Source organism: Podarcis melisellensis (genome assembly GCF_964234715.1).
Source record: "Podarcis melisellensis genome assembly, chromosome: 14".
Taxonomy (NCBI): domain Eukaryota; kingdom Metazoa; phylum Chordata; class Lepidosauria; order Squamata; family Lacertidae; genus Podarcis; species Podarcis melisellensis.
This window is the reverse complement of record NC_138546.1, coordinates 35602335-35626417: the sequence shown is the minus strand read 5'-3', so window position 1 is coordinate 35626417 and position 24083 is coordinate 35602335. Positions and strand designations below refer to the sequence as shown.

The 24083-nt window shown below is 45.7% G+C and overlaps 1 protein-coding gene across 1 annotated transcript; it reads left to right on the top strand.

Annotated features, from left to right (window-relative positions):
• The first annotated feature begins 2844 nt into the window (after nt 1-2844).
• KIF7 (kinesin family member 7) lies at nt 2845-23991 on the top strand. Its single transcript, XM_081888385.1, has 18 exons — nt 2845-3241; nt 4637-4837; nt 5346-5763; nt 6270-6807; nt 7776-7919; nt 8775-8972; nt 10022-10215; nt 11782-11894; nt 13123-13275; nt 14647-14849; nt 14989-15186; nt 16309-16434; nt 17062-17238; nt 18768-18983; nt 19662-19868; nt 21325-21523; nt 21627-21773; nt 23240-23991. Exons 1-18 carry the CDS (start codon nt 2914-2916, stop codon nt 23614-23616), a joined length of 4137 nt encoding a protein of 1378 aa, XP_081744511.1. The 5' UTR covers nt 2845-2913; the 3' UTR covers nt 23617-23991.
• Nucleotides 23992-24083: the final 92 nt, after the last annotated feature.

Here is a 24083-nt window from a genome sequence, read left to right as displayed (position 1 = left end):
CTAATGTCACAAATGTTCTGATTTATTTTTGTCCCCCTTTGGTTGTACTAGCTCCTCCGGACTGGAAACTTTGGGGGGGAAAAACACATTAAAAAAAACTATTGCCAATGACCTGCTTGCAACATCAAATGTATCTGAATGACCCATTTGCAGTATTAAGTCCCTATCTGGAAGCACCAATGATTTTCATCTCTGCTGCTGCTACATTGTTGCCTTTTCATTTTGGAATCATGTTGCTGCTGGGTTTGCTTTGTTTAACATGTTGCTGGAAAGGCAGTGTCTTTTTTCGTAAGCAAATACGATGCAATAAAAACAAGCACTTTCCAGTTGCTTTTTTAAAACATAAAAGTCTTTTTTGTGGTATCACAAAAACCCCACTGCTGTTTTTGGGCTCTAAAACAGTATTTAAGGAACCACAAGACTCTGTAAAATAAGGCTTCAAGGTGCAACCGAAAACATGTGGTTGGCATGTCAGAAATTTGATTACCATTCATAAAGAATAAAAGAAAATGCATTCAAGAGGTGAACAAGGCTCTTTCGTTGTTTGGGATGTTGAAGCAGGCGTCACCCTGAGTGCAAAATGATGTGACTTCTTTATTTATATAATAATCTTTATTTTAAATTATAATCCAATAATAGCCTCATTATAACAATACCAATTTATAATACAATTACCAATATCAATCATAGAACCAAATTATATAATTTAGATAAGGTGACCCCCCCCCGTGCAAGAATTGATTATTTTGTTTCTGCGTTCCAAAACATTTATTGATTTCAATTACGTTCCAGTCATCATCATAATCCCTTATACAACAGCTGCAATATTTACAACTTCTATTCGTGTTGACACATTAAGTGATTTATGCAGGGCTTTTTTGGGGGGGGGGTGCAGGGGTACGCACACCCCTAAACATTTTGTGAATCTTTGTACTTTTGTCCATCCATTAACTATTTCCCCTGATTTGAACTATAAAATGGAGATTTCCTTGAGTCAAAAGGAAAGTATCTCCAAACATTATTTTTTTTTTAGAAAAAAGCACTGGATTTATGATTTTAGGAGTGAAGATCTCGAACTATATATCCTTGATCTTCCTGTGTGTGACATTTATTCTGTCTGTGGCGTTTCTTCCTGTGCTTGCAAAATGTTATGTCTTATCTTCTGCAAAGCATGTATTGACTGATTTTATTTTTTTTAACTATTTCTGGTGCGTGGGTCGTTGGACTTCTGTGGGTTGCAAACATCCACACAACATAGCATCCTCTGCAGAGAAAAACAAAACCACACAGGGAGCACCAGCTTCCCTGGCAGGGCCTGAAACGAGGCCTCCTCGACGGCGCCCTGAGGAGAAAGAAGGCAGCGGCGGCGGCTCCTCCTCCCTCATTTTTAAAAGCCACATCTCCCGCCGCCGCCGCCTCCTTCTCCTCTCCAAAAGCCTCCCTCACTCGACGGCTCCCTCGCCAAGGAAAGAGGCGGAGCCGCCTGCCGACGCCATTTCCCCGCGCCGGCCTAGTCGGGCCCGCCCAGCGCCGACGCCTCGACTCTGGGTAGGTATCGCCGCGCCAAGGCTCAAAAGGAGGCGGCGGCGGCGGCGAGGTGAGGTGGGAAGGTGCACAGCGCTTCGTCAGCTGCTTCCCTGGGAAGGGTGCCTCTGAGCATGTGCAGGGAGTTCGCGGTGTCCCGCTCCCTCGGGCTTGGTGTGCTCAAGGCTTATTTCCCTGCAGGGGGCATGGAGCCGTTTGTCCCTCCGCATCTCCCTTGCAGGTTCCCCCCCTTAATTTCCTCGACCCTCCCATTGTAGGGGGATTTCTCGGTGCCTGACTGTCTCCCCCACAGAAAACCCTCTCAACACCCCCCTTTTTTGCCTATGCGACCTGTGCCCACCCCACATTTTCTCGTGGGGTTCTCAAGGGTGACTCCAGCTAGCCACACGCCTGATGCTTCTCTTTGGGAAAGACTTTGGGGCCAAGTTATTAGAAAAAAGTTATGCATTTGGAAGTTGCAATTTCTACGTGTTCTGCGGCTAGTGCAATTTTTTTTATAGGGCAATTAAAGTTACCACTTCTTATTATTCATTTATTGTGTTTCTAGCCCACCTTTTTTCTCTCCAAATGAGGCATACGTTGTTCCTGCCCCCTCATTTCATCCCCACAACAACCCTGCGAGGTAGGTTAGGCTGACTGTCCCAAGTTCAGCCGCGAAGCGGCTGCATGGGGACTTGAACCCTGGTCTCCTAGGGTCCTAGTATGACACACTAACCATTACATCACACTGACTATAATGCCTTCCTTTAAAAACAGGTGCTGAGCTGCAGGTGGGCAAAGCTGGGGTAAGGGAGAAGGGTTAAAATGATGAAATTTATTTAAAAACCTGTTAGATTTCTTTGAAACTGGCTGCTGTTTATGGGTGCTTTCAAGCTGTCACTATTTTCAGGTGGGATTCAATCACGTACCAGCCAATTTAGGTTGCGCAATTTTAGTTGATTGAGAGGTCTTGACATTTTGCAGTAGGAAAAGTGACAGGAAGATGCACTGGAAGGTGTGGGATGATAACACTTGCTTTGATGCAATGTTATTCAACCAGCTTCTGGGAATAGCAAGTGGGGAGATTTCTGTTGCATTTTTGGCCACTCAGAACATGGTTCTGGACTATTTAAGTCTTCGGCCTGATCCAGCAGGGCTCGTTTTATATTCTGTATTGTATTTGTATTGTTAACTGCTTTGGAAACTTTAGCTGAAAGGTGACCTAGATATCCAAAAATACATAACAGATGCCTTAACCAGTACTTTATTTTATTTTTGCTTGTGCTCTCTACTCTCACTTGGCTTTTCCTCTTTTCATAGCATGTCAGGCAAAGAGATGATGCTCCTACTTGGTTTTCAGATGTCCTGACTCTTCATTTGCTACCAGTCATGGGTCTGAAAGCCAAACTCCAACCACCAACAGTGGAGGTTCCTGTCAGGGTGGCTGTACGCATTCGACCTTTACTTCCCAAGGAACGACTGCATGGGCACCAGACCTGCTTACAAGGTGACCCAGAGACTAAGGAAGTTACTCTTGGGCGCAGCCGCCATTTCCACTTTGACACAGTCTTCACCGAATCTTCGGACCAGGAGTCTGTGTATGCTGCTTGTGTACAGCCACTGGTGGAAGCTTTCTTTGAAGGTTTCAATGTTACTGTGTTTGCCTATGGCCAGACAGGCTCAGGGAAGACCTACACCATTGGAGAAGCTAGTATCTGTGAGTTCCATCTTTTGCATGAATAGCATGTCCTGTATCCTCCTCTCCTCTCTACCCAGGGTACATGTAGCCCTATTACTTTTTATTGTAAAGGCAGGGACTGTATTGTATGTAACCCACTCTTTAAACAAATAAGGTAAATCATAACCTGCATCTGAGCAAGTGTAGTTCACAAAAGGATCCAGCCTCAAGGGCCGGATTTCATAGGTGGGTGGAGCTGCCACCTGTCAATCACTTGATGACACAGTGGTGGCAAGTGATTGCGTGCTTTCAAGTAATGAAGTTGAGACTTTAAAGCACCCAGTGTTTGGGGGGAAATTTTCAGTCAGGTTTCTAAAAAAGCTTTTGTAAGAATGAATCACTCCAAGGGAGCTAAGAGGGTAAATTTTGGAAGAAGCTTGGTTCCTCGACACCCATACCACTGTGCCATTATATGTGTGTTTGTGACAAGTGGGCTAATAAAGTACAGTCGTACCTTGGAAGTCAAACAGCATCCGTTCCAGAAGTCCGTTTGTCTTCCACAATGTTTGGAAACCAAAACGCGGTTTCTGATTGGCTGCAGGAAACCCCGTCAGACTTGGCTTCTGAAAATTTTTCAGAAACAAACACTCACTTCCAGGTTTTGATCATTCGGGAGCCAATTTGTTCGGGAGCAAAGGTGTTTGAGATCCAAGGTATGACTGTACTTTGTGGGTTAGTAACTTTTGTGGATTCCTTTTGCAAGTCTCAGGTGGGGACAGAAGCATTTTTCAGCTTCATGCCTTACTTGAGACAACTGGGGACTCTTGGATAATCAGTGTAATATCTGCTGGGTTTTGGCTGTCTGGTTTATTGAGTAGATGTGTGTCCCCTTAAAGTGTGTGGGACACACTTTAAGAAGTGGATTGCTAAATTCATGCTGAACTGTTATTGAAACCTGTGTTCTGCAGCAAAGTTGCCTTCTGAATCAGTTTGGTTAAAAGCAAATAATAACCACCTTTGGTATAATAACTTTCTTCCTGGTGATTAAATTACTTTCCCACACATCCATTACAGTGGTGCCCCACAAAACGAACGCCTCGCAAGACGGAAAACCCGCTAGACGAAAGGGTTTTCCGTTTTGGAGGCGCTTCGCAAAACGAATTTCCCTATGGGCTTGCTTCGCAAGGCGAAAATGTCTTGCGAGTTCCTGCGGGTTTTCCCCCCTTTCCCCCCCTTTTCCTAAGCCGCTAAGCCGCTTATCAGCTGATCCGCTGATAAACAGCTAATCCGCTAAGCTGTCGATGGACTTGCTTTGCAAGACGGAAAAACCGCTATACGAAGAGCCTCACGGAACGGATTAATTTCGTCTTGCGAGGCACCACTGTACAGCCTGCAATTTCCTCCCAACAAATGTGTTTTCTTTGTTGCTTCCAGCTTCCATCAATGAGGATGAGCAGGGCATAATCCCACGAGCCATGGCTGAAGCCTTCAAGATCATGGATGAGAATGACTTGCTGGATTACACGGTCCGCATTTCTTATCTAGAAGTGTACAAGGAGGAGTTTCGGGACCTGCTGCAGGTGGAGACAGCTAGCAAGGACATACAGATCCGGGAAGATGACAAGGGCAATATTGGTAAAAACGAACAAACTGTTGCTGCTATTGCTCCCTGCACCTTTAAAAGCCTGACTTCTCGTTGTAGTTGGAATTGCTCCTTTTCCTTGCCATTCCTAGTTGGCAAATTGAGCAGATAGCACTTTAGTTTGCCTGGTCTGCATTTTGTGGATTTAACAATCTAGCACTTCCCTGTTTACCTCTTCTCCAAAACTGGAGTTTAGTTCCCTCCAGCTTCCCTGGTATGGCTGAAAACTAGGCTTGTACAGGCATCTTGCCCCAGGATTTACCTCTTGAATCATACATTATTTCAGGATTTGGCTCCCTGTACACAGTGACCTTCCTATGCCATTATTAGCCTGAGTTATTGCTTTCATTACTTAATTAATCAAATGGGTTTTACTTACCCTCTTGTTTCTCAGCTGTTTAACTCACCTTGATGCTTTCATCAGCTGGGGCAGAAAAGCTTCATCAGCTGGAGCTCACTTTAGCTCTTGATTTTCCCTCTTTGCTATCGCTCTTGTTGCAGTGCTGCATGGGGTGAAGGAGACCGAAGTGGAAGGCCTGGATGAGGTCCTGAGCCTACTGGAAATGGGCAACATGGCCAAGCACACTGGAGCCACCCACATTAACAGAAAGTCAAGCCGCTCGCACTCCATCTTCACCGTGACCATGGAGCAGCGCCGCAGTGCCGGGCGTCTTACTCGCCTCACCCTTCAAGAAAAGGTCTTGGTTCCAGCCTCTGGCCAGGTTCTTTCCTCCAAATTTCACTTTGTGGATCTGGCAGGCTCTGAGAGGGTGGTGAAGACGGGGAACACTGGGGAGAGGCTCAAGGAGAGCATCCAGATCAACAGCAGTCTTCTGGCTCTGGGCAACGTAATCAGCGCATTAGGAGACCCACGCCGGAAAGGCAGCCACATTCCTTACCGGGATTCCAAAATTACCAGGTAAGTAGTATGCTGTTCTTTTTATCCACAGTGGCATGCATTAGGGCACAGTCCTGTTTTCTCATGTCTTGACTGTGCTATCGTTCCACTTGGGGGTGGGGGTTCTTCTCTTTCTGTGTTTCCTAACTTGGACTTGCCACTTGGAATCTCTGCTACTTTTGTCCTGATTGCTGCTTCTGAGGCAGGCTCAGTAGTCGGAATGTTCAGTTTTATTGTTCTCCTTGTCTGTTCAGCTTCAGCCTTGCTAATGGATGTATAGTGGTACCTTGGTTCTCAAACTTAATCCATTCCGGGAGTCCATTCTGTCCCGAAACCATTCGAAAACCAAGGTGCAGCTTCCGATTGGCTGCAGGAGCTTCCTGCACTCAATCAGAAGCCATGTTGGACATTTGGCTTCCAAAAAATGTTTGCAAACTGGAACACTTACTTCCGGGTTTGCGGCGTTCGGGAGCCAAGCCGTTTGACAACCAAGGTACCACTGTACTGATTCCTGTCATATTCCTCAGGATCCTGAAAGATTCTCTTGGTGGGAATGCCAAGACCGTGATGATTGCCTGCCTCAGCCCTTCCTCCTCTGACTTTGACGAAAGCTTGACCACGCTGAATTACGCCAACCGTGCACAGAATATCAAGAACAGGGCAGTGGTGAACTGCTGCAAGGAGACGGAGCACATGGAGCAGCTGCAGCTGCAGATAAAGAGCCTGCAGAGGGCGCTAGAGCAGCGACACCGCTCCGAGACACGTATCATCAACCGTTCCGAAGCTCCCGTCAAGCGGCCTTCGCAGGATAATGCCACCCGCTTGCATGCAGAGTGCAGCCGCTACAGGACCTGTACGGACGCCGCGTACCAGCTCTTCATGGAATTGCAAGGGGAAGGCAATCTGACTGTGGACCAGATCCTGCGGGTGAAGGAGTGGTTGTGTGCTGTGGAGAGCGAGAGGAGCGAGCTGAGCTCAGCCTCTGGCTTAGACAGTGGCATTGAGAGCACTTCAGTGGAAGATCCAAACCATAAGGCGGCAAGTTCCAAGCCAACTAAGTCTCAGGTACTATTATTCGCTGCTATTATTTTTTCAGATTTCTTAGCCACAAGGGTGAGCCACAACCATTTAAAAAAACAACAACAACACACACCTTAAAATAGATTACAATCAAGAAAGCAAAGTAGGTTCTAAATATTTATTTATTACAAAGAAAGGATACTACTGCGGGCAAGAATCCGCAGGTCCTTTGGGGTGGTGGGGTTCACATGGGAGATGAGATTCTTCTGCAAAGGTTGTCAGCTGGTCATGTAGTTCTCTTAATCTGGACCCCTTTTAGGGTATGCAAAGATGCCAGATCCAGGACAGACTTCAGTACAATTTGTTGACATTGCCAATGAAGAGTGATGCTTAGTGGTAGAACACTCTGTTCTCCTTTACGTTGGCAGATGTGGCAGTAGGTGTGTAGGGCCTCAGTGATGGACTGGATGGGAGCCCATAAACTGATCCTCAATGGGGATACGACTGAGGCACTGATGGTGGGTAGATCCTTTAACCGGATAGGTGGGGTTCAACCAGTCCTGGTTGGGGTTGCACTCTCCCTAAAGGAGCAAATGCACAGTTTTGGGGATACTTCTGGATCTATGACTGTTCCTGGAGGCACAAATGGCCTTGGTGGCACAGAATTCTTTCCATCAGTTGTGGCTCAGCTGCAACCCTCTCTGGCCAGGGATAGGCTACCTTCTGTTGTCTACATCCTAGTAACCTCTAGGTTAGATTACAGCAATGCATTATACACATGCATGCCTTTGAAGATAGGCCAGAAACTATTGCAGAGTTCAGTGGCCAGATTGTTGGCTGGAAGTAGGAGGTTTGATCATATAACACCGATCTATGTAACATATAACACCAATCATGTAATGGTGGCTGCCTTCTAACTTCCTGATTCAATTCCAAGTGCTGTTTTTGACCTATAAAACCTCAGGACTCCAGTACCTTAGGTAGCAAGTGTCACCCTCCTTTCTCTTTGGCAGAAGCAAGAAGACCACATGGAAGGATCTGAAGCTGTGAGAGAAGAACACATGACAAGATTGGAGAGGCAGGTGGAGCGTTTAGAGGAGGAGAATCGGGATTTTCTAGCTGCCCTTGAGGATGCCATGGAACAGTACAAGCTGCAGGTATCACTTAGGCCATGTGCAGACTTCCTCTCTTGTGGGCACAGTGGTGATCTTCAGACAGAGAAATCCCTATTTGCAGCCAGATTCTTCTTGTCCTCCCTTTTACTTTTATTAAAGTTTTGTGCTCTCTTCTTTCCTTCGCTCCATTGGGAAGACAATTGGTTCATCTTTTGAAAATGAGCCCACACTAGCATTTTTACAGGTCACCTTTCCAACCTTAGAGTTTTGGGATTTTTGCTTGCAGTCTTCGTTCAGCTAAGCTGTCACTGGATGGGGTAGTCAGCAGTATCTGCTGGGCTCTTAATACATGGAAGAGTCCATCTTCTATCATCTTGCGTATTGTTACTCTAAGGTAAAGGGACGTGGGTGTCGCTGTGGGTTAAACCACAGAGTCTAGGACTTGCCGATCAGAAGGTCGGCAGTTCGAATCCCCGCGACAGTGTGAGCTCCCATTGCTCGGTCCCTGCTCCTGCCAACCTAGCAGTTTGAAAGCACATCAAAGTGCAAGTAGATAAATAGGTACCACTCCGGCGGGAAGGTAAACGGCATTTCTGTGTGCTGCTCTGGTTTGCCAGAAGCGGCTTATTCACGCTGGCCACATGACCCGGAAGCTGTACGCCGGCTCCCATGGCCAATAAAGCGAGATGAGCGCCGCAACCTCAGAGTCGGCCACGATTGGACCTAATGGTCAGGGGTCCTTTACCTTTACTCTAAGGTAGGTCTATCCAGATGCTGTTGGAATCCAGCCTAGCCAGCAGCCCGGGATGATGAGAGCTGCAGTTCAACATCTTCTGGAGGGCACCACATTGACTACCCTGTGAGGCAACCAAAACTTGTTTCTCCCTTCCCCCACAGAGTGACAAGCTGCAGGAGCAACATGACATCATCTGCAAACTACAAACATACCTGCAGACGGAGATGCCCAGACTTGGTGTTCCTGAATTGCTGCAGAACGTCTTCTTGGTACAGCTTGACCAGAGGCCTCACACAGCTCCTGTGGATGCTGCCCAGTCTCACCACCGGCTTAGGCATGCCCGTGATAAGCACAGCAAGGTTTGTGAGCTGCCCTGGGGTATTCTATCATGATACATTGAGTTTTGCTTCCTCTTGAGTGTTGTCTAGGAACAACCTATTTCACCTTCCCCCAGCCCATCAATTTAAGCAAGCTGGATGTCCTGGAGATATGAATTTAAAGTGGTGAGTGATGTAAATATCATATTGCTTTTATTCGAGGTGAGGCAGAGAAGACAACTTAGACTTTGTGTGTAGGAAATATTTCTGATGCTTTTCCTTCATTACTTTTCTTCTCTCAACAACTTTTCGTGTAAAATCGGGAGGTGCTTCCTCACACAGTTTTAGCACAACTCTGGAGTGAGTGGGAGGAGCCACCCAGTAGATCATATGTCCACCCACTGAAAAGAATTAACAGAACAGTCAGTCTAATGTAAGACAATGTGGGTGGCGCTGTAGTCTGAACCACTGAGCCTCTTGGGTTTGCTGATCTGAAGGTTGGTGGTTCGAATCCCCACGACGGGCTGAGCTCCTGTTGCTCTGTCCCTGCTCCTGCCAGCCTAGCAGTTTGAAAGCACGCCACTACAAGTAGATAAATAAGTACTGCTGTGGCGGGAAGGTAAATGGCATTTCCATGCACTCTGGTTTCTGTCACGGTGTCCCATTATACCAGAAGCGGTTTAGTCATGCTGGCCACATGACTCGGAAAGCTGTGGACAAACGCCGGCTCCCTCGACCTGAAAGCGAGGTGAGCGCCACAACCCCAAAGTCACCTTTGACTGAACTTAACCACCCAGGGGTCCTTTACCTTTTACTTTTTTGCCTAGAAATATTAAGAAGCTATTTGCGGATCACAGGTATTTTGTGTGTACTTTTACTGGATATATCTGCCACAATTGCATCTTCAGGTAAGGGAGTGAGGGGTAGAAAACGGGTTAGTTAATCTGGTGAACCTGTTACTCTTTCAGACTTCCTTGAAGGAGCTAGAGCTAAGGATCTGAAGTTTCCCCTTCAGAGGACAAATAATTTCAGGGTGCAGGCAACACGTCAGGGGTATTTCACTTAGTGTTCCTTTCTCTCTCTCTGAACAGCTGTGCAGTGCCCCAACCCTCAATGGTAAGAACTTGTTGGTGTACCGCCAAAGACTGCCTTGTGGCTTGATGAGCAGCTTGGAGGCTAACAATACGATACAAACACAGGAGATTGACAGGACTCCAGAGCAGGCAGCAGAGCCATCTGTGGAGAAGGGAGACCATGAACAGATAAGGTCCCTTTACCGACGCAGGTGAGTGAAAAGCCTGATGCTGGACTTACAGACCCACCTACTTCGCATAACTCTGGTTCAGTCTCTAGCATCTCCACCTGGCTGTCTCTTCCTGAGACTTTGGAGCAGTGTTTCCCAAACTTGGGTCCCCAGTGGTTTTTGGACTACCAACTCCCATCATTCCTAACCAGCAGGGCCAGTGGTCAGGGATGATGGGAATTGTAGTTCATTGCTAGGAGATGCGATGAAGTTGGGGGAACGTTCTTTCTTATGTGTTGGACCTGTAAAAGGGTAAAAGAGTTTGGGGAAATAATCCATAATGAATTGGAAATAATTCATAATGAGTTTGGGGAAAATGTTTAAATATACTTACTAAAAAAAACAACCAGAGTTCTTTTTTTCAGATGGAAATTCCCAGGTGTCAAAAAAGGTTATTTATGTATGCCTCTACTGCAGCCCCCAAAGGGAAAACGAGTGAGGTCCCAACTAAAGAAGAATGGCAACTTGGAATATGCGCAGCTTGCAGACTTAACATATAGAATAAGAGAACAAAAAGAACATACGTTTAGAGAAGATTGGAAAATGTTTCTTGAATATATGGGGGGGGGGAATTGTGTACACATGAAAATGTTGGCAGCATTAAGATAAATTCAACCGCGTAAATAAGTTATGATGGATGTAATAATAGACTACTGAATGGTTTAAGTTTTAAAATATGCAGGGATTTATGATATGAAAAATGAACCATGGAAAGAGAAGAAGGGAAGTCATTGATATTTTAAGGATGTTTAAATGAGTATTCTAAATTGTAAAACAGAATTTAATAAATATAAATATATATAAAAGAAATGTAGTTCAAAAAGCTAGAGACCCAAGTTTGGGAAACACTGTTTGGGAGGGATACTGCTTGTGTGGGGTACCTTGCCTTTCTGCCAGACTCAGCGACTTACTTGTATCAGTGTCTGAAATTGGAATGTCTGAGGCCCACCTCTTGCAAACACCCAGCTAACACAAGTGGGAGAACATTTTATGCACGAACTGCCCTTAACAATATAGGGGAACGTTACTGACTGGCTGAGCAGGTATGCAAATGCTGTCAGCTTGGGACAGGGCAGTTCAGATGATAAAATAGAACATTAGTCCCGTTGCAGAAAGGATGCTGCTCTGTGCACAAAATCTTCTATTTCTTGTCAAAATATATTTAAAAAATGTCCAGTGGCACTTTAGAGACCAACTAAGTTTGTTCTTGGTATAAGCTTTTGTGTGCATGCACACGAAAGCTTATACCAAGAACAAACTTAGTTCGTCTCTAAGGTGCCACTGGACAATTATTTTTTTAATATGTATTTTGACTATGTCGGACCAACACGGCTACCTGCCTGATTCTATTTCTTGTGTGATCCCTTCACTTTAATTCATCAAAGGTGATGAATTCCGTACAATGAAGGGGAAACTGAGTGAGATGGCACCAGCTTTACTTCTGTCTGGACTCAGGGTGGGGTGTGTGCTTTATAATTGCAACTTTTCTCTCCCGCATTGCTTATGCAAGCCCTCTGGATAAAGTGACCAATTTGGTTGCCGTTCTAGAAATGGGATCTACAGCTGCAGCCAGGAGGAGGTTTCGGAGAAGAGGAGCAGCAGACAATGGAACAAGAGCAATCCAGCCCTGATCCAGGAGGAGCCTCCAGAACCCTTGAGAGGTAAGAGGAGATTCAGTTGCTCCTCTCAAAACTCTAATGGGGACCCATTGTAGTGTAGTGGTTAAGAGCGGTAGTCCTGTGATCTGGTGAACTGGGTTCGTGTCTCCACTCCTCCACATGCAGCTGCTGGGTGACCTTGGGCTAGTCACACTTCTCTGAAGTCTCTCAGCCTCACTCACCTTGCAGAGTGTTTGTTGTGGGGGAAGAAGGGAAAAAAGATTGTTAGCCGCTTTGAGACTCCTTAGGGTAGTGATAAAGCAGGATATCAAATCCAAACTCCTCCTCTTCTTCTTCCTCCTCCTCCTCCTCCTCCTCCTCCTCCTCCTCCTGATAGCAATATAAAACCAGGACACCCTTGATGCTTCAAGCTGTACCTGGACTAAGCAACTCTTTGTTGTTATTATTATTTTTATTAAATTCAATTTTACGCTATACATTTGACTTCAAAAATTAATCATAATCATCAACATTTAGGATTCCCTGAATCCTTAGATTTCCCTTCACCCTTTTGTGGTTTCCAGTATGAAACTTTTTCTGCTGCATCATATATTTTCTCAATTTTTCTTAAAATAATCCCTATTTACTTTAGTTTTCAATACATTAACAAGTGTTACTCAAATCCTGCCAAAGGTTTTAGTTGTTTACAGTGTTCTCTTAAGTAAATTGTAATTTTTTCCCATTCCTTATTAAAATTTCTACCTGGTTTCTGATTTTCCTGGCAATTTTTGCCATTTCTGCATAGTCCATCATCTTCATCAATCAATCGTCTCATCGGGACTTTATCCTTTTTCCATCTCTGGTCAGTAGTATCAGCACTGCTGTCGTCGCATGCATAAATAATAGTTTCTGCCCCTTTGGTATCTCTGCATCTAAAATTCCTAGTAAAAAAATGCTTCTTCCTCCCCACAAACGTTATTTTAAACATTTCTTTCAACTCACTATATATCATTTCCCAGAAAGCTTTGTTATTTTGCACATCCACTGCATATGGTAGAACGTGCCTTTCTTCTCCAGCATAAAATCAATACCAACGACACATCATTTTAATATACTTCTCTTTCAACCAAAATTTTAAGTCCTTCTTTCATAACTTTTCCTAATATGAAAATTGGATATTATTCCCAATATCTCTTTTAAGCAACTCTTGCCTTGGTGCCTTCTCTCCCTTTACCTATATGGATTGGATTCTTGCCAGGGCACTTCCATTTTTTGCTTCTTTTTTCCGCAGAGGACTGCAGGAGGCCAGAGCTGAGCAGCCTTGGAGAAGGCTTTTCAGGGAAGGATTCAGAGTGGCGGCTGCTTCAAGCCCACCAGAAGATCCGTGAATTGGCAATCAACATCCGCATGAAGGAAGACCTGATTGTGGAACTCATCAAGACAGGTGAGGAGGACTTTTAAGTAGAGATGTAGCTTGGGTGATTGACTTGAGGATAGGGGAGTTTTGGGGCTCTGCCTGGCCAACCCCAGGGCCTCAGGAAGCTACTGCATCTTTGTATCCCAGCAGAGACCCTTCTTTCCTGTGTCCTCCATATTTTTATTTACTTTGAAAGCATTTCCCCCTTTATATATTCTCAGAACAACTGGAAGCGGCAATGTTATATTTGATTAAAAATATATATATATAAAAATCTTGGTTGTATGGCTTGAGGAAAAGCATTCACCTCTCTCCAAGCCGAATGAGAGCCATTTGGCAGTCTTCTGCCGTGTGTATGTGTACAGCACATAAAGCCAGAAAGGAATTACTTGGGTTTTCTTTCAAGAGTAGTAGCTGTATTGTTTTGTGTTCCCAAAATAAATGCATCCTCTGTATACTTACTTGAGAGCCTCTCCATCAAACCCAGAGGGACTAACTTCTGAACAGGCTTGCAATGAACTGGAAATTCTTATCTGAGGTATTCTTAGTGAAAATTGAAGCAAGACAAGGTCGTTTTTGTGTGTGTGTGTCAATATTTTATACATGAAAAGTGGTGCGCAAGTTTTTAAAATACTCTGGTTTTATCCAGAACACTTTTGCCTCTGGCTCTGCCCCTTCCAGCATGCAGCCCCCATAAGAAAAAAAAGGTTGCCCACCCCCTGTGGTAAAGGGATAATTAATTATTATCTGTGTCATGCTGCAATAACAAATATTTACTGCCATTCAGCCTTCTTATTCCTTTCCTTTCCTGTTCCCCAGCACAACTTCTGCTTGTCCTCTTTTTTTCTGGTCTAATTTTAATTTCTATTATTCCCTTTTTTAAAAATTGATTTTTATTGGTTTTACAAAATTAATCTCACAATTAATAAAATTAAATTATAAAATAAAAGGTATTCTTCTGAATCATAGGACATCCCTCCTCCCCTCCCCTCCGTGGGTCCTTTGTATAGCTTAATCAACTGCATATTATAGTTCATCCAAATTACAATCCTCCAAAGTATCCAAAGTCTTTGTAACATTGCAAGAGTTATTCCTTCTCTCTTATTCCCATCCTGGCTTACAGTTACTATTACATCCTTACCAAACACTGAGCTGATAAGACTGCTGCTGTCATGTCTTCCTCTTCCTAATTGCTAGTGGAAGAAGAGACTGAAGTCTGTCTTGGAGTGTCTTGATTTTGACCTGCAATTGATCTCCATGAAGTCCCCCCCCCCTCCTTAAAATGATGTTCTTTTTGCTGCTCCACTCCCCACCACCACTGACTCCCCGCCCCCCCAAAGACCACCCCAGGTGCCAGACTGGCCTTTTGTGGTGATGCCAAGTGTCTGTGTCTTTCAGGGAAGCATGCGCAGACGATGAACAAGCAGTATTGTCAGAAAATCCGCGACTTGGAGCAGGAAGCAGAGCTGGTGCGAGTGGAATTAAACGATGGCCAAAGGCAGCTTTGGGAGCTGGAGGGCAAGGAGCCCCGAAACCCCGCAGAGAAGCGGAAGCTCCAGGAATACCGTACCAAAGTGGCAGCAGCTCAGAGCAAGGCAAAGGTGAACCCCGGAGCACTACTTATATTGGGGGGTGGGGTGGCAGAGTGCCAGGGTGTCTCAAAAAGGCCTCTTCCATTTTGAGAGCCTCCTTTCAGTCCCTGGCATTGGCTGTCCTGCCTTATTGTCCGTCCTGCAACAGATCCTGCAAGAGAAGAAGCGAGCGACGGAGAAGCTGGCCTCTCTCTCCGCTCAGAACGAGAAGCGCTTGCAGGAGCTTGAGAGGAACGTGCAGCTGATGCGGCAGCAACAGGGGCAGCTGCAGAGGCGGCTGCGGGAGGAGGTGGACCAGAAGCGGCGCTTGGAGACAGAGATGCACAAAGGGCAGCACCGTGTCAAGGTAGGGGTGGCTGGGCTTCAGTGCCAAGGCCAAAGAGTATTCAGGAGCAGCGATGGCCCTAGCTGTTCACAGAATTGTAGAGTCGGAAGGGACCCTTTTAAAGAGAACTACACTGGTTGCTGGCATATTCTACCTCAGGTTAAAGAGGCTAGTTTTAACCTTGAAAACCCTTCAAGGCTTTGGGATCCAGGGCCCCCTTGTATCAACCTGTGGGAGAATAACATTTTCCACTGAGGCTCCTCTGCCGCAACCAGTAATCAAGCAGGTGGAAACAAGAGAGGGCTCCTTCATTGGCCATGTAATCCATTCATTTGGTACCCATAAAAGGTAATATAAAGGTAAGGTAAAGGACCACCTGGACGGTTATGTCCAGTCAAAGGCACCTGTGGGGTGCGGCGATCATCTCGCTTCAGGCTGAGGGAGCCGGTGTTTGTCTACAGACAGCTTTCCAGGTCATGTGGCCAGCATGATGAAACCGCTACTGGCACACAGAGGACCATGATGAGTTCCAGAGGGCACAGAAACGCTGTTTACCTTCCTGCTGCAGCGGTACTTATTTATCTACCTGCACTGGTGTGCTTTCGGACTGCTAGGTTGGCAGAAGCTGGGACAGAGCAATGGGAGCTTACCCTGTCACGCAGATTTGAACTGCTGACCTTCCACCTGGCAAGCCCAAGAGGCTCAGTAGTCTAGACCACAGCTCCACCTGCGTCCCATTTGGTACCCAATTATAATTTGGTACCCATGTTATCTTTGTCACCAGGTTAAGACTTTTTTTTTATTCTCGGGGGCATTTTAAATCAATTGAAGTTCTAGTTTTAATGGAGACGAACCAGGCTTTTTCTGGCACCTCTTTTTCTAGAAAAACAGCGCTGGAGAACAATATACATAATAAATATAACTACCTGGAACTGAGTTACCCATTTGGCTTTCTGAGTATGTTTTGATGTTATGGAGTCTTTAGGAGGTGGTCTGTTGTTTGGTGTTGCATCTTAATTGCATAGTCTCATTTTGTGCCATGATCCACCCTGGGATATGTTGCTATGAAGGGTTGTGCATAGAAATGCCTTTAAATAAATGATACCTTGCGGGTCTGAGAATTTCCCCTCCACTCACCTTCAGGAGTTGGAGCTGCAGCATGAGCAGCACCAGAAGATCTTGCGCATCAAGACCGAGGAGATAGCAGCATTCCAAAGGAAGCGCAGGAGTGGCAGCAACGACTCCATGATCAGTTTAGAACAGCAGCAGGTAATGGGGCAAGGGCTGACGTGCCTTTCATCTTCAGCAGCTTGAGGCTGGTGTGTGAAATGCCCTTCAAAAGGGCAGGATTGGGAGCAATAAGAGATGGTGCTTTTTGAAGAGTTAATACAGTTGTACGGTGGTTGGCGAACGCCTTGTGAGTGGAACGGTTTGGCTTCCAAACCCCGGAAGTGACTGCCCTCATTTGCGAACTATTTTTGGAAGCCGAACGTCCCATGGGGCTTCCGATTGGCTGCAGGAGCTTCCTGCAGCCAATGAAGAAGCCCCGCTTTGGTTTTCAAATGTTTTGGAAGTCGAACATACTTCCACAATGAATTCCCTTCGACTTCCAAGGTACGACTGTATAATAGTTGAATCGTTTCCTGGGTTTACAAGTCTTGTCTTTATTTTATTCAGTTGTGTTATGTCCTGAAATTGGGGGAACACAGGAAGCTACATTACACTGAATTAGACCATAGCTTCATTTAGTATTGCCTACTCTGGCTGGCAGTGGCTGTTTAGGGCTTCAGGCAGGAGTCCCCCTTTCCCAGCCCTTTTGGGAGATGCCAGGGATTGGGCCCTCTGACAGCCTGAGTCCCTCTGACACTCTCTCCCTCTGCCTTGCCTTCCCATCAGAAAATCGAAGAGCAGAAGAAATGGCTGGACCTCGAGATGGAAAAAGTCCTTGAGCAACGCCGTGCCTTGGATGAGCTGGAAGACGAGCTGACCAAACGGGAAGCCATAGTGGCCAAAAAGGAAGCGCTCCTTCAGGAGAAGAATGGCCTTGAAAACAAGAGGCTCCGCTCTAGCCAGGTGAGCTTTGGGTGTGGAAGGTGAGGTCCTTGTTGTCATTGTTTTCTTTGTGGCAAGTATAACATAATCCATTCTGAATGTTTTTTCTTAGTAAATCTGGGGTGGGGGAGTACAAAAATGAAGCTTACATTAACGAATCTGTTCATGGAGAAGGTGTAAACGAAAAGAGGAGGAAACACTTCATTGCAAAATTAAAGCTCATTGACTTTTTTTGGGGGGGGGGCTTAATTTACAAGTCAATATTTATAGGATTAGGGGACGCGGGTGGTGCTGTGGGTTAAACCACAGAGCCTAGGACTTGCCGATCAGAAGGTCGGCAGTTCGAATCCCCGCGATGGGGTGAGCTCCTGTTGCTCAGTCCCTGCTCCTGCCAACCTAGCAGTTCGAAAGCACGTCAAAGTGCAAGTAGATAAATAGGTACCACTCTGGCGGGAAGGTAAACGGCGTTTCCGTGCGCTGCTCTGATTCTCCAGAAGCGGCTTAGTCATGCTGGCCACATGACCCGGAAGCTGTACTCTGGCTCCCTCGGCTAATAAAGTGAGATGAGTGCCGCAACCCCAGAGTCGGTCACAACTGGACCTAATGGTCAGGGATCACTTTACCTTTATTTATAGGATTGGGCTGTAACAACCAAAATGTGCTGTTGGCAGAAGGAAGCTGAAGGAAGAGAGGGGTAGGGGTTGCTGCTTAGGAGAGGTGCAGTGGGGAAAGGTGGCTGTGTGGTGGAAGCAGCCCAGTTCACTCCCTTGGTCATTGTTTGGCGCCCACCTAGCAGAATGAGGCCTGTGCAGAGACTCCTCCCCATTACAGTGTATAGTGGCTGCTGGGGACGAGACCTGAGGAGAGAGTTCCTCCTTGGTTTTTGCCTTTTACAACTCATTCCACTTGACGGTGGGGGGGGGGGTGACACACAGAATTCTCTGCTGAAATCTGCATGAAAGCAGAAAATTGCCTGAGGGTTGAAGGGAGGTGACCCTCCCTCTTAGGATAAATAAATTGGGTCCTCCTTCGGGTACAGGGGACTCAGTCAATGCTAGCTGCCATCCTCCCTTCAAGAAGATACAGTGGGACCTCAGTTTAAGAACAGTACTGTTTACAAGGGATTCGGTTTATGAACTCAGCAAAACGGAAGTAGTGTCCCGGTTTGCAAACTTTACCTCGGTCTAAGAACGGAATCTGAACGGTGGAAGGGCACCTGTGGCGGGAGGCCTCATTAGGGAAAGTGTGCCTGAGTTTAAGAACGGTTTCGGTTTAAGAACGGACTTCCGGAACGGATTAAGTTCGTAAACCGAGGTACCACTGTAATTGTTTTATGCTATGCCAAGATGTGTCCCCTCTTTTCCCTTATAGTTGCTATGCTATTCCTTCTTTGAAGAGGGTTAGCTCTGTTAGCTCCCTTCCCTGAGGAATTAAAACCAAGCAATGTTTGGTAAACCACAAGGACATAAGCTACAACCGGTGGACTTGCCATCCTAAGGATCTCTACCCCCCCCCCCGAATTCTCCATCCCTTGATTCTTTCTGGCTTAGGCCCTGAATGATGACATCATGCGGGTCTCCAGCCGCCTGGAGTACCTGGAAAAGGAACTGACGCAGAAGAATGGGCAGCTTTGCCACAGCAGCACGCATGATCAACAACAGATCCGGCAAGAAATTAACAACTTGCGGCAAGAGAAGGACCAGTTGCTCAAACAAAGGCTGGAGATAGACAACAAGCTACGCCAGGGCACCTTGCTGTCCCCAGAGGTTAATTGGCAGTTTTTTCTTGTTGCAAGTATAGTTGATGATTTGTTTCTTTTTCTGTGATTTGTAGGTTCTTACTATAAACAGTCTACACAGGTATATTTCAGAGGGAACTTTCTCTTAAAGTGCTTTGAAAATGACCTGTGAGCATCTTGGTTTATTCATTAATTTATGCTGTACAGTTCCTCTCATCTTTAAACAAGGGCGTGATTGCCATGAGTGCAGAACACAACTGCTCAATAAGGTGGAACAAACGAGCCTCCGTGGAGTGCGGGAATCTTAAAACTAGGTCATTAGTGGAACTGGGACATGACACCCTGGGTTCATTTGGGAGGAAGTGTGGGATGTAAGTTTAATAAAATGAAAATATATCTGGTGTTTTGACTCTTGGGGCACTGTGTCCCTGAGTGCCATCCTATTTCTTTCCTAGATGCTACATTTTAAACTCAGGTCCCTGCTTGGCCAAGGACTTGAGCAAAAAGGCTTCGAGCAAATTATGATCAGCCTTTGTACGCCAAGTGGGAGTCACACTAAACTATATTTCAGGTTTATGAGAGAAGCTAAATGCAAGGACTGGGAACCTCTCTGCCCAGCAGAACTAAACGTTATTAGTTGCAAAACAACTAAAGTTATCCTTTCCCTCTCAGTTGTTTTTTTTTTCCTTTCTTCCTCTCCATTCAGGAGGAACGAATCCTTTTCCAGCTAGATGAAGCCATTGAGGCTCTAGATGCTGCCATTGAATACAAAAACGAGTCAATCACTTGCCGGCAACGTGTTTTGCGGTCCTCAGCCAGTCTCCTATCCCAATGCGAGATGAATCTGATGGCCAAACTCAGCTACCTCTCATCCTCTGAGACCCGGGCACTGCTTTGCAAGTATTTTGATAAGGCAGGTGTCGAATTGTGGCAATGCACTGTCCAGTATGAGCACATCAGAGGCCCAGGCCCTTACCCAGGGGTGCAAAACTTTTAGTCAAGCTTAGGTCTGTCTCAGTGGTTTTCCTGGTTCTTAAAATATAATAAATATAATACCTTTATTGTCAATGTACAACCTGTGTACAATGAAATTAACCGAGCCTCCTTCCCCCCTCCCCACAAACACTTAATCTCATTGTGTGCTTGTCGCACAACACACCAACCCAGAAAGTCAGTTGCACTATATTATTTTCCATTCAGCAGCCTAACAGCCCATGGATAGAAACTGTTTTTCAGCCTGTTGGTACAACTGATTATACTTCTATATCTCTTGCCCGAGGGTAGAAGATTAAAGAGGTGCTGGCCGGGGTGTGAATCGCCTGAGAATTTTTCTCTCTCCTAAGGCATCGATCCCTTGCAATGTCATCTAGTGGGCTCAGGGGACAGCCCATGATATCATGTGCTGTATTAACCACCCTCTGTAAAGACTTTCTGTCCATGGCTGTCAAGCCAACGTACCACAATGTGATACAATATGAGAGGACACTTTCTATTGTGGACCGGTAGAAGGAGTTCAGTTGTTGTTTAACATTGTTCTTTCACAAGACCCTGAGCAAATGGAGTCTCTGTTGGGCCTTTCTGACCACCTGAGTTACATTGATTTTCCAAGTGAGGTCCTCACTAAGGTAAACTCCCAGGAATTTAAAGGGAAAGACACTCTCCACACAACCCCCCGATATACAACGGGACTAGTTCCCCTCTCTTCCTCCAAAAGTCCAACACCATCTCCTTTGTCTTGCTAATATTTAGGTGCAAGTTTTTCTCTAGGCACCATGTAGATACTTTTTGAACCTCCCCCCGTACGCTGATTCATCTCCACCTGTAATTGGACTCATTATGGTAGTATCATCTGCAAACTTAATAATTGCAGTAGATAGATCAGATGAAATACAGTCATATATATACAACGAGTACAGGTAGGGACTCAGCACACATTCCTGTGGGGTACCAGTGCTGAGCTTCAGGGAGGTAGATGTGAAAACAAGCACAATACCGTAAACCTGCATTTGGACTGCCACCATTTTGGGCAGTAGGTTGCTTAGGAAGGGAGCAAGAAGGCATCCCTATGCATAGAAAACTAGGATGTCGGGGGTTAGACTGGAACCCTTCTCCTTGAAATACCCATTTTCTGTGTGAGGGGATTTTTCATCTATGTTTTGCACAGAGGAGCTTCCAACCTCCATCTGCAGTGGCTGTCCAATCCAGACCCAAGTAAAGTAGGATTACATAGCTTCCCACATTGTCACTGGGTCACCTTTTTCACCTTCATGAATCTGTCAGTGCCATACGCATACGTTGTTTCAGTTCTCTTAACAAGATGGTGCCTTAGTTGCGAGAAGACCATGCAGAAAGTTTGTGTTTTTGGCCAGGTGGTGACTCTGCGAGAGGATCAACACAGGCAGCACATTGCCTTTTCCGAACTGGAGATGCAGCTGGAGGAGCAGCTGCAGCTGGTATTTTGGCTGGAAGTAGCACTGGAGCGCCAGTGCTTGGAAATGGACCGCCAGCTCACCTTGCAGCAGAAGGAGCATGAGCAGAACATTCAGCTTCTGCTCCAGCAGAGCCGGGGTAACAAAGGGCCTTTGTAGTCATTGGCGCATCACTTGGCATGTTAAATCTCCAGTTGGACTGTGCAGCAGACTGCGTATTTAATTCCCTTCTCTCACAACAGAGCACATGGAAGAGGGGCAGGCAAACAGCAGGCTTCAGTACCAAGGAAGGATCCAGGCATTGGAAAAAGAATTGGCGCATTACAAGTGGGCCAACCACGAGCTGACTCAGAAGCTGAGCACGAGCGATTTGGAGGGACAAGGCAAAGGTGAGGATAACCTCGGCTCTGGAGGCTTAAGTATTTTTATCACCGCCACTGATGACGGTTCAGATGTGACTATTCTACACAGCAAGCCAAGCACACAGTCCCAAACATGTCTTGAAAGGCAAAGCGGTGGACTGGGTTCCTTAGAACAGGGATGAGCAACCTTTTTCATTCAGAGGGCCAAATTCCTGTGCTGAGTGGAGTCAGGCAAAAGTGGGCAGGGCATTTGGAGTAAATTTCACCTTAGCACCGTAAACTAGTTTCTGCAGACATTCTCACGTGCCCTTTTCCGCTCTCCATCCAAACAAGATAAATTATCAGAATTCAAGGACACATGCCAGCCGGGCAAAAACACAATGTGAAGCTAAGCCACTGTGTGGTGTGGCTTAGGAGGGCTGTATTTGGACCTTAGACCTACCCGTGTCTTAAAAGTAACAGAGGCCAAAATAGACTGGTGCCTGCTGCCCCCCCCAAAAAAATTTAAACCTGAAAACAGGGAAGTAGAGGTGAATGAATGGGGACCATTGCTGTAACACCTACTTGGTTACAGTTGGAAATGATCATTAGGCTTTGGAGAACAATGGAGTTATGGACTGGAGCAGCTTTTGAAGGCAAGTTGCTCAGATGGTGGCTCTACGTGGTTGTTGTGGGCCATCAATCTTAAAATGTTTTAGAACCTGCTTTGTAGAGAGATGTACACTGATGTTGGAAGGGCTGTAGCATATATGCCCAGCATGGGAAAATGCTCAGCTTTAATCTCCGGGTAAGGAAAAGGTGAAATCAACACAACCCATTTTAATATATTTTTTCCCCTTCAGCCCTGGCATTCTCAAAACCAGCATTGTTATGAAAGCCATTTGCAGGGGGAAACCAGTTGAGCTCACCAGCACTGTATTTATGAAAGAGATAGGGTCCAGTCTCTCTGAAGCCATATTGACCAGGGCCACATTATCAATCTCTGCCTTCAGAAAAAAATATATGTATGCTCTTGTCTGCTCCACAGCTTTTTCTCTGAGCACGTGAACAGAGATTGCAGAGGTGGACAGACTTCAGGCTCACTTTGGGTCTTTTATTAGCTCCCAAGATCCACAATCCAGAGGCAAATGCAAAAAGACATGCACTAAAAATCAAAAGAATTCTAAGCCCAGGAATGGTCCCTGGCACGATGATTGTCCCTGGTTAGGTCAAGCTTTCTTTGCTTAAGTATAATTTGGGTGTGTTGTTTAATTGTAGTAACAAAAAAGTGGGATTTGGAAACCCTTGCTGATCTACTTCAAATCACCCAGAGGTCTCTCCTGCAGTACCAAAGGTGGGCAGAAAGCAGGCAGTGTTGAGCTCAATGACCAAATGGCTTAATTTTACTATACTCCTGTTGGTTTTCTCTGTACAGGGAATTGCCAATTTTTCGGGCCATTTTTGTTCATTACACAGGAAATTACTGTCTAAAATGTTCTTCTCTTCTCATATAGGTATGGAAAGAATCACTTGTGCAGCCGAGGACAGACCTGGTTCGATTAGAATACATGGTGACTTTAGTGCAAGTAGCATGTTGGATCCCGTGCAGATAGAGCTCTCTGAAAGAACCCACAGAAGCGGGGATGAACCCCGGGACCTGGTGCATGCAGCCTTGCCATCCACCTGGAGGCGATCTTCATTATCCAGTGCCAACACCTTAGTACCGGAAGACTTTTGCCAGAAAGAGACAGACTTCTTATCCAGAGGTGGCCAGATCAAGGAAGCATCTCTGCCACTGAGCCTAGCTCCTCTGCTGAAGTCTCACATGGAGCTGTACAGGACTGGGCTGTCATACCCAGAAATCATTGATGTCAGGAAAAACCCATTCTAGGTCCCAGCTTCTGCCTGCTACTCTTGCTCAAAGCTTGAGGGGTATTGCCTAGAACAAGTGTATTGTTACAAGTTGCTACAAGTAGTAATTGATGGCTATGCTTAACTTAAGGTGCAAATTAGCCTTCTGTCATACACTTAGAGGGGTTTTTTGGAGGACAGAAAAGCAGTATGTCAGACTTTTTCCTCTACAGCAGTGACCTTTGTATTTAGCTGCAGTACCTCCCAGAGGGAAGACCACTAGCTCTGGCAAAATGCCTGTCTCTGGAGAGATAGGAAAGTCAGAAATATTTGATGCTGTAGGCCTAGAAACATGTAAATAGTTTAACTAGCCTTTTATACTGTAGCTTCTAATAAACTAGAGTAACTTTTATAAGGGCTTGAAATACATTGTTTCCTTCCTGTTCACAAAAATATTACTATTTATACTCTCTTCCTAGCAGTATTCAAGTACCATAGAGCTTTGGA

Coding starts and splice junctions, on each gene's coding strand:
- KIF7 (XM_081888385.1), top strand. CDS start 2,914: ATGGGTCTGAAAGCCAAACTCCAACCACCAACAGTGGAGGTTCCTGTC. Junction 16,435..17,061: donor TCAGTTTAGAACAGCAGCAG/GTAATGGGGCAA, acceptor CCTTCCCATCAG/AAAATCGAAGAGCAGAAGAA. Junction 19,869..21,324: donor TTTGCAAGTATTTTGATAAG/GCAGGTGTCGAA, acceptor GTTTTTGGCCAG/GTGGTGACTCTGCGAGAGGA.